This window comes from Poromitra crassiceps (assembly GCF_964638095.1).
Source record: "Poromitra crassiceps genome assembly, chromosome: 25".
NCBI classification, from domain to species: Eukaryota; Metazoa; Chordata; class Actinopteri; order Beryciformes; family Melamphaidae; genus Poromitra; species Poromitra crassiceps.
Genome location: NC_139649.1, coordinates 9,237,359 through 9,248,467, shown reverse-complemented (window position 1 = coordinate 9,248,467; position 11,109 = coordinate 9,237,359). Strand labels below are relative to the sequence as shown.

General features: G+C 44.5%; 1 protein-coding gene across 1 annotated transcript; it reads left to right on the top strand.

Moving 5' to 3' along the window:
- Window positions 1-3,029: 3,029 nt before the first annotated feature.
- Window positions 3,030-6,965, top strand: myorg (myogenesis regulating glycosidase; the record flags this gene model as incomplete). Its single annotated transcript, XM_083661103.1, has 2 exons — window positions 3,030-3,292; window positions 3,772-6,965. The coding sequence occupies 2 exons, from the start codon at window positions 3,030-3,032 to the stop codon at window positions 5,573-5,575; spliced, it is 2,067 nt and encodes a 688-aa protein (XP_083517229.1). The 3' UTR covers window positions 5,576-6,965.
- Window positions 6,966-11,109: the final 4,144 nt, after the last annotated feature.

The following is an 11,109-nucleotide window of genomic DNA, read 5'->3' as shown; positions in this document are numbered from 1 at the left end:
CCAGCAGTTCTCTGTTAACGACGGGTTTATGTTATCACTCCTGTTGTGGGGGGGGGGGGGATAATCTATATTAAGGCTGGTTGAACACAGAATTAGTCCATTAGATTGCTAATTAATAGCAAGCATCCTTTATTATCGACCCTTGCTGCCAGGGCAGACCACGAGGGTCAATTGCAGTTAGGACTAGTCAGCAAGCAGCGAAGTTAGAGAGGTCTGAAATCCCTTTGGCCTGCTCCTCTGCATCCTAATCTCATCTATTCTGATTGGTTATAGCCACAATAACTAACAGCAGCCATTTAATTACCCATAAGACTTGCTGCTGTGTGGCTGCTGCGAGGGCCAGGTACTCAGAGGCCATTTACACCTGGCACTAACATGCGTTTTCTATGATCAGATTGCAATCGGATAGTGCTTGACGAACACATGAACCTGATTTCATTTACACCTGGTATTAATATGTGTCTCCAGTGTCCACACATTGAGCTCAGATTGCGATCGGATCCGGCAAGCTCCATAGCGCAGAGCAGCCGAAAAACAGCAGTGACTGTTGTTGTTGTTGTATGTGGATTGAGAGGACGCATTGCATTTACACCTGTGTTCAATGTGGTCACAATGCGTCTCTGACCACCTCCGGAGGTGGTTTGGCCGGTCAGATCGCGATCCGTCCTCAATGTGTCTTGGGGGGGGCGTTTACACCTGCACTTTCAAGTGATCAAGCACTATCCGATTGCAATCTGATGCAACTGAAAGTGCACATGTGCTGTATCTCTGTGTGTTTGTGTTCATAAACATATTAGTATATATTGTAGGGGTGGGGGGAAAAAATCGATTCACTTAAGTATCGCGATTTTTAATGTCACGATTTTTTTAATCGATCTTTTATTCCAGAATCGATAATCAATCTTTTTTTTTTTTGGGGGGGGGCCCGCAGTCAGGCCACTCACTGAACAGCAGGCCAGGCGCCGCCTACTGGTTTACTAGTGGTTTTATTACTTTATTAGTTAGTCTGAAGTAATAATTACCGTACACTTCAGGGTTAAAGTGGGTGCATCTCATTGTAAAATTGGACTTGGCCCAAATTGGGCTTCAAACGGACAAATTTCACGCGCGTCGGCCCATATCGGCCTGGCCTTGCTTGGTATCTAATGCCCGGCCTGAATTATGATCCCAGTCCGCCCCTGTTTTTAACTATATCGCCCAGCCCTACTCATGATATATAATATACAGTCTCTAGTGTATGCTTCAACTTTTCCCATGTTCTAATCTAGTGTAAAAAAGCAAACAAACTGAAAAAAGAAAAGAAAAAAAGAAACAAAAATCGCAATAAATCGTAATATCGAATCGCAATAATCGTAGAATCGCAATATGTATCGAATCGGCACCCAAGTGTCGTGATAGTATCGAATCGGGAGATAAGTGGATCGCCACAGTCCTAATATATTGTAAGTGTTCGTTTTGGTTGCTAGGGTTTTCAACTGTCTGGTGTTTGGCTATTATAGACCGGACCAGGTTTCGTTCACTTTTGGCTATTGGTCTAGCTTGATGGAGCAGGAGGTTGTGCATGTATTTCTCTCCTTTTCGGCCCTGGCAGAGCTCAAAGGCCTAAATCCTCTCTGCTGCCACACTCCACTTCCTTACATACAAATGAGCCTTCTTTTCAATCGGACGGATCCATTAGAATTGCTGCTGCGAACTCCCACTTTGTTCTCTTACCGGGGTAATTGACAGCGGATTTGTTTCTTAAAGCACAAACAAATGTTTGAGGTTTGCACCTTGAGAGCGTAATATACCTCCAACCGCTGTCACAGCATTTCATCACGCAGCCGTGCAGAGAATGTAACACCATGGCAAAGATATGGAGGCTTTTGAACAGAGAAATGTAAATGTAGGAATATAGTAGGGCTGTGGCGATTCACTTATCTCCCGATTCGATACTATCACGATTCTTGGGTGCCGATTCGATTTATATTGCGATTCTTAAGTATTGCGATTCTACGATTATTGCGATTCGATATTACGATTTATTACGATTTTTGTTTATTTTTTTCTTTTCTTTTTTCAGTTTGTTTGCTTTTTTACACTAGATTAGAACATGGTAAAAGTTGAATCATACACTAGAGACTGTATATTATATATCATGAGTAGGGCTGGGCGATATAGTTAAAAACAGGGGCGGACTGGGATCATAATTCAGGCCCGGCATTAGATACCAAGCAGGCCAGGCCGATATGGGCCGACACGAGTGAAATTTGGGCCGTTTGAAGCCCAATTTGGGCCGTTTGAAGCCAGATTTGGGCCGTTTGAAGTCCAATTTTACAATGAGATGCACCCACTTTAACCCTGAAGTGTAACTTCAGACTAACTAATAAAGTAATAAAACCACTAGTAAACCAGTAGGCGGCACCTGGCCTGCTGTTCAGTGAGTGGCCTGACTGCAAGCACCCAAAAAAAATGCGATTATCGATTCTGGAATCAAAGATCGATTCAAAAAATCGTGACATTAAAAATCGCGATACTTAGGTGAATCGATTTTTTCCCCCACCCCTAGAATATAGATGGTACCACTGAAAGCAGATTGTGTGATATTTTGGCTGGGGCTGTCTTTTTTCGTTGATCTTTCTGATACTTTTAGATAATTTTAACGTCAACATTTTCTGACAACAGTTTGCAAGATGATCTCGGGTGAACCTAAAAAGGCTACAGCAACGAGCAATCTTTTAGTAATAATAATTCATCTCATTATAACACAGTTTTCATTCAATCCAAAATGATTTTAGATGTTAGGAGCGGTCGGGACTGCACGAGGACCTAGAGAACTGGCTTTTGAATAGTCTGTTATCTCTCTCTTTGACAGGCAGGCAAACAGACCAAAACGCTGGGGGGACAGAGTGCAACACCAACTGAGAAGCCCACACACGAGAGTTTGTTTTCCCCCTTTACAGACTGCAAAGGCTTTGCCTGGCAAACATCTCCATGATCTGCAGCACACCAACCGAAGGAACTGCTTGTTGTTGACCTAAATCAAAGTCATGTACCAGGTGGTACCAGGAGGAGCTGGGGGCACCATCACAGATGTCCTCCCCAAGCCAAAACGCACCAAGGACACTCGACCCTTGGTCGGAGCCGGGGTCATCGGGCTGGTCCTGGTGATCGCAGCGGTGACGGCGTGGTGCTATTACATCGCCTCGCTACGCAAAGCTGAGCTGCTTAAGACCCAGCTGCTGGACCTGAATAAAGATGGCTACATTATTCGCAACCAGGGCGGGTCAATCGTCTTCAGGATGGCTTTCAGGTTGGTATTATTCACTTGATTGAATTTGATTCATGCGTGTGTGGATACATAATTCAGATGCTATATCATACTATATCAGAAATGTGATATTTCAAATCCACAAAATTACCCCGGGAGGGAGATTCATTCTCTGTCTTAACTGACCATCTTTTTCCTGCACCTGCTATAATATTAAGACTGCACTGACACACAATATGGTCAATGTGAAGTCAAATATGATGGAATACGCTTCAGTATTATGTCAAACTCCTACTTCCACTTTTCACAGTTTCAGTTTATGGGCACGGACAGTTTACACATGCTTAGCATATTATTAATATACATATCCCACTCGATGTCTAGTAGTCCACACACTTATTACTTTGAACTGAAGTGCTTATTTTAACGAGGTTTTGAGTCGGCCGCCGTCCGTCAATTAATTGTTACAATGACTATAGAGATGCGAGTGAACAATGTCGTGTCTCTTGAATTCTCGGCAGGTCGGGGACTCTGGATTTAGATTCGTGCTCTAAAGACGGGGAGATGCTGAGCTGCGAGCGAACCACCGACAGAAAGCTGAACTTCTTCATTGAGACGGTGCGGCCCAAGGACACCGTGCAGTGCTACCGCGTGCGCTGGGAGGAGCTGGTCCCCGACATTCCCGTGGAGCACGCCATGACCTACAAATTCGCCCACTGGTACGGCGGTGCCGTGTCTGCGATTCAGCACTGGCCCATATCCATCACTGGCCAGCAGGCGCCCAAACCCTTTGTCACGAGCGACAGCTACTTAAACCGCAACGACTTCGGCGGGCTTTTAGAGAGCTACTGGCTGTCCTCCAACGCGACGGCCATCAAGATCAACAGCTCGGTGCCGTTCCACCTGGGCTGGAACAACACCGAGAAGACCATGTACTTCCAGGCGCGCTACCACGACAGCCCGTTCAAGCCCAACCCCGGGGAGGCGCCGTGCGCCGAGCTCAGCTACAGGGTGTGCGTGGGCTCCGACGTCACGTCCATTCACAAGTACATGGTGCGCAGGTACTTCAACAAGCCGAACAAAGTGCCCGCCAAAGACATGTTCCGCCATCCCATTTGGTCCACGTGGGCGCTGCACAAGACCGACATCGACCAGGAGAAAGTCTTAAAATACGCCGCCAACATTCGCAAGGAAGGCTTCAACTGTAGCGACTTGGAGCTGGACGACCGCTACACCAGCCACTACGGGGAGTTCAAATTTGACCCGATCAAGTTCCCCAACGCCTCCGCCATGTTCCAGAAGCTCAAAGCGGACGGATTTCTCGTGTCCCTCTGGACTCACCCGTTTGTTAACTACGACTCGGACAACTTCCACACCTGCGTGGAGAGAGGGCTGTTTGTCATGGAGCCCACGGGCCGCTTGCCGGCTCTGGTGCGCTGGTGGAACGGCATCGGCGGCATCCTGGACTTCACGAATCCGGAGACGTGCGACTGGTTCGCCGCGCACCTGCGTTCGCTACGCGATGAGTACGGGGTGTCGTCCTTCAAGTTCGACGCCGGCGAGACCAATTACCTGCCGTGGAAGTTCAGCACCAAGACTCACATCCGGGACCCGAGCACTTACACGAGACGCTACACGGAGATGGCGAAGCCCTACAACGACCGTGCGGAGCTGCGCAGCGGCTACCAGTCCCAGAACATCTCCTGCTTCTTCAGGCCCATCGACAGGGACTCCGTGTGGGGCTACGAGATGGGGCTCAAATCCCTCATCCCCACAGTGCTCACCATCAGCATCCTGGGCTATCAGTTCATTCTACCCGACATGATCGGAGGGAACGCCTATCCGAACCGCACCGACGGAAACGGCGCGCTGCCCGATCGAGAGCTCTACATCCGCTGGCTGGAGCTGTCGGCTTTCATGCCCTCCATGCAGTTCTCCATTCCGCCGTGGGAATACGACCCCGAGGTGGTCGAGATTGCTCGGAAATACACGGCGCTCCACGAGAGCATCGTGGCACCCAGGGTGCTGGAGCTGGCCGCCGAGGTGCTGAGCACGGGAGACCCCATCATACGGCCCCTTTGGTGGATCGCCACGGGCGACGAGACCGCCTATAAAATCGACTCGCAGTTCCTGATTGGGGACGACCTCATGGTGGCGCCGGTGTTGGAGCCCGGGAAGCAAGAGCGCGACATCTACCTGCCGGCCGGCCGTTGGCGGAGCTACAAGGGGCTGCAAGAAGGTACACGATTTGATATCAAGGAGCCCCTGCACCTCACAGACTATCCCGTGGACCTGGAAGAAATTGCTTACTTTGTTTGGGTTTAGCAACGAGACATTGTAAAGCTGGGTAGCCCCGTGCTGCAAATAAGCTCCTTATATTTTGTGTTTGACCATTACACAATTATTGACAGCAGATAAAAGAAGGATATTCAAATATTTTATATGGGGGAAAAAAGAGTAAGAAAAAAAAAGAACAAATGTAAAGCCACATTGTAGGACCATTTTGAAAGGGTGTGACTTGAAAACTCTCAAAAACTTTCATTAATTGTCGTTTCATTTCATTTCATGTGCCATTTAAACATTTAAACTTTTGCAGTATTTGTGTGGCTTCATGTATAGAACAATTTTAATGCTCTACTGCCAAATAACTAAGCAATATCATCCATTTATCATATAAAGCCATAGGTTAACATGATGACTTAAAGTATTTTCTATTGCCAGCTACAATTATTTGAAGGTCTTAATGGTTTGTGTGTTCGTGTGTAGCCTACATTACTTGTTCAAAAGGGAATATGAAAACTGAATTGTGTAAGGTATGATTTTTGCTTTGACTTTTTCTTGTCAATGTTTTCCATACATTATTTTGTTCAGTCTCATAGCGCTCGCTTCAGTAAGCTGAACAGATCACATGATGGGAGGATGATAGAAGTGGGGTCTGTAACGTCAGAGGAGTCAGAAATTGGGGTACACTGAATGTGTAATGGCATTCATATCTCAGTGCTTCAAACATGAATTAGGGTGATGGAAATTCTCAGTTTGACTGTGCCATTTCAGGAAGCCTGCTGTTGCGCTGCACTTATCATTGTGAATGCTGTGAAGTTTAACCATTTTGTCTTTGACCTGTCAAGTCTTAAAACTCCAAACTCCATGTGCTCATGCATGGTGTCATGTAACTATTCCTAGCCTAACAATGATGCTTCTTCTTGAAGTATTTGATGCTCTTCCTCAGGTAACAGCTTTCTCAGGTTGTGCTGTGTTTCGTATCTGATAATAATCTGCATTTTCCATTGCTGACTCCATCGTATACGATTGATTTGTGATCGTTTGAACACCGTAATCTAAAATAATGACTGGATTGCTAATGGCTTACCTTTTTGGAATTCTAAAACGAGGTCACCTAAAATAGTGTTTTGGCTTCTTTATGCCTGGTATGCATTTTTTAATAAATCCATAGATGCAATTAATGTAGCTTTTTCTTTAACCTTGGTATGTAGCCTAAGGGTACTGAGCCAAAGGGGGTGCAGCAGGAGGGAAACCACTAAAAGATCGGCCAGACTGGGCAGAGGTGGTGCCCGAGGCACAAGGAGTCCATAATGAATCTGTGCCAATAGGAAGTGTATAAAAAGAAATTATGACTAGTTGAAGTGTGTGTGTGTGTGTGTGTGTGTGTGTGTGTGTGTGTGTGTGTGTGTGTGTGTGTGTGTGTGTGTGTGTGTGTGTGTGTGTGTGTGTGTGTGTGTGTGTGCGGGTCCTTTACTTTTCTAAAGAGCGTCCTCGTAGATACTATTGAAATATTCATATGAAATATACTGTGAATTATTGGGAAATGTTTATTTACTAAATGCATAATTAATGAGGGTGACTGAACATTACTAGTGTTACATTCTGAATCTGAATTACACGCTTACAACTATCCAATTTAGCTTTGTCTTGTTATCCATCGTTGAGAGATTATACTGTGCAGTATATTAGATGTGATATCCATTTTGGACTTCTTCCTTTGGACTTCACGTCTTAATATTTGTTGTAAACGACACTTCACCACTCAGCGTTGGTTAGCTATAATGCTATGGAAGATGTGTCAGATCCAGTGGTAACACTGAAAGTTGTGTACAGAGGCAAATCTCCTCTCCACTTTAGATGTTAAGATGCACCGTGTAATCGTTTCCCAGCCAAACTGGATAAAACAATATGGCTGCCAGCAATGAACTTAATGGGTGTGTGTCCTGACACAAAACCGTCCAACTCGCTGGGTGTTTTTCTGCCGAATCGATACTAAACGTGTATGTTCAGCAGAGGTCATCAAGCATGTCGGCAACAACATTCCAAATTCAACCCATATGCCCAAAATGTGTATCTCCTGAGCTCACAAATTGAATTGAATACAAATTTGGTCCACATGCTCAAAGCACAAGCATTAGTCACTTTTGTTGCAGTTGGTGCATGTGGGCGTGGCCTATTCAATACCGACATAAACCTCATATTACACTTTAAGTCATTAGCGCTTGATCTTTGCCATTGCTGCTGGCAGCCATATTTTGTCGTATTCCACAATTCTTCAAGGAATCAATACATTTGATAGTTTATCTTTTTTATTCTATCTGCCTTTTTCACCCCTTTTGCAGTAGTGATAAGTAGTGTGATCAGACATGTTGCCCCTAGTGGTTTTTGTGTGCGCCTTAGTTTTGACATGGTTTCATCATCACGACTCTACTTATTTATAGCAGCTCTCACTCAACCTCTGGGCCAGGCCAATGTCTCAAACTATTTATGTCTCAGACATGTCTTACTTTCCAACAAGACGGAGGGCCTGTATGTATCTTGGACTGAATGCCTTGGCCTGATTGTCCAGCTTTTGCTAAAGTAGCGTAGACCTACAGTATATCCTTGCCTCAAGTTTTCAGATTTGAAGACTTGAGTTGGTTCCTTTTGCATGTAACTGAAAGACAACATTCATTGGATTAACAGATGACAATCTTTTTTTTGCACGTTAATAAAACAATTAAAATTTTGTTGTTCATTGTTTTTGTTATGTTTGCAGGGAATATACCATAAGCTGACTGTTAATGGGAATAACTTGTTATTAAAGTAAAGATCGCATTATAAGAATTCAATTGCGATAATTCAATGTAAATCCAGTGCTCCAGGCGTGATCAGACACAGCATGCTTGACTTTTACCCACACAACCAAAAACTAAGAGAAAAGAAAAGATACATGGACATGAAATTCAGGTCAGTAAGCTGACCTTTAACTGCAATCATTGAGCCAATAACCCCCCGCAACCTCTTATAAGTCTGCAATATGTGAAAACAAATGTGTCTGTTGAGAGAAACACCCTGGGGGGACGGGCTCCCAACTTTTTGACGCCCAGCTCATCACAGGGTAATAATGACAGGGCGATGAAACAATTGTGCAGGTTACTCAGAGGCTGCTAAGATCAATAAATCATCTGGGGGCCCATGATGTGAGGGCAGGGAGCATGTGATATAAAAGTGTAGAGATGACTAGACACCGAGAATAAAACATATCAAATTAGTCTGTGATCATAAACAATATTTATTACAATTACAGCATTGAACACAATTTGTGTTCTTTTTAGGTTCAAAGTGCCCTGGCTGGCCATGACAGCTGCAGCCGATTTCTCGCTGGGAGAATTTATTCTGTTGCACAACAGCGGGATGTGCTTCAGAACGACTCCACTTTGTTTGCCGATGTCTCATCTTTCTTCAAAATTGATCTTGACTCGCAGGCCATGCGGGGGAGACATACATTCATTGATTAGCTGTCTGTGTGTTGCAGAAATCAATATTATTTGTCGGTTTGCTTTCTGCAATCATATTGTTTGGTTCAGCCCATCTTTTCATAGACTGGCCAAATTATTTATGCATGAGCTTTGGAGGGGAACAGGAAGAGTTCTTTGCAGAATAGCATTAAAAAAAATGGGAAGACCATTTTATGACAAGAAAAAAGGGACATCGGTCCCCAATTTTTTCCCCTCTCTCTCCAAATTCGCCGTTAATGTTTAATGAAATAAATGTAAAAACAAACACAAAAAACCAGTTGAGAAAGTAATAACACCAAAACTCACAAGTTCAATATACTGATAATATAGTCATAGATGAGAGAAAAATGATTGCACAAACAAAATGAAATCTGTAGCAGTGCATACATTGCAGTGGCCATGTGGTGCTGCAGGAGTCCAGGAGGGTGCAGTGTAGCTTCACTGATGAACCCCTTTCTCTGACACGTCAGTGGACCATGGTCCAGATGTGATGTAGGCACACAAACACTCACACATCCATGCGTGCACGCACGGACGCGCGCGCGCGTGTGTGCACGCCCGCCCGCCCGCACACACACACACACATACACACACACACACGCACACACACACCCTGAGCAGGACACAAACCTGGCAGAGCACTCCCCCCTTCCTTCCCCACCTGCGAGCCCACCTGTGTGTCCATCTGCAGAGGACAGACGCCAGTTGTTCTGGTCGGGAGCCAGTGTGTCTCAAGTACCATCCCATAATATCCTCCTTCCACGTGCCCGTCTGCCTGTCCTTCCCAGTTGGCATAATATCATGGCTGAAGTGAGAGAAGTGTGGCGGTCTTGGATAAGAACCTGAAAAACATCGCTGACTTGCACAACAAATTAGAACTATATTCCAAATATTCCAAATAGATGTAATGTGTCAAGCATCCTTATTTTTTTTTAAACCAATTAAACCTCTTCTAAGCTAAATATATCTCAGTTTGGAAGATTTGACCATACTCAGGATGAAGAAGGACCTAAAGAAAGAGTGTGAGAGGGAATGAATGGATGAATTACTTACTTACTTGTGGTGTGTGCACCTGTAGCCAAGTATCCAAAGCCACCAGAGATGTGTGGCCTACATTATAGCCTACACTGGCAGTGAGTTTCACTTAGTGCTCCCAGCCCATATACCAAACAACTGAACTTTGTCACGCGCCCTAAGGCAGTGGTTCTCAAAGTGGGGTCCGGGGACCCCCAGGGGTCCTTGTGGGGGCCTCCAGGAAGAACCGGTGTGCGGACATTCATTCTCTCCTACTGAATATCACGCCTTTTGCCCTGCACCTGGATGAAGGTGGGATGTGCACAGGCCTACTTTTGAAACGTTGGCTCCAGGAAGTCCCCAGCAAAAAGGGGAATAATTTATTTTCACTATAATTCCATCCCATAAGTAACACAATAACAGAATGTAGGAGTATTTTGGTCATGGGTTTCATCCACTTTCTGTAACAAAACATCTAAAAGCAAACATCTTATCAGGTGGGGGACCCTGGGATAAAATCTTATCAAATGGGGGTCCGTGGTCTAATTTGTGTCAATTTAGGGGTCCTTGACATGAAAAAGTTTGAGAACCACTGCCCTAAGGGACATACATACCTTATGCTGTATCAAAGATAAACTAATTATACTGTATTTATACCACCTGCTGTTTATGAAGAGGTTGAATTTGTTTATGTTAAGTTAAGTTAGATTTGAGTTAAGTTTCTGTTATTTGCTTAATCTGCCAAGGATCTTGATAGGTCCCTGCAGGGACCTAGCCAGATGCCGATGGCTGCATGCATCTGTATAGGCTATAATACGCTAGATTGCAAGTTGGCCTGAACCAAAGATGAACAGTTGTAGCTACATTGTAACAGGATTTGAATGAATCACTGTCACATAATATAAACAACTTAATTAACGATACATGTTTTAAAATAATCGAAGATTATTTTAAAATAGTTTTTAAAATAGTTTTTAAAATAGTTTTAAAATAATCGAAGATTATTTTAAATGCACAAACGCGATCAGAACAACAGAGCGGATGATACAGGAGTTGAATAGG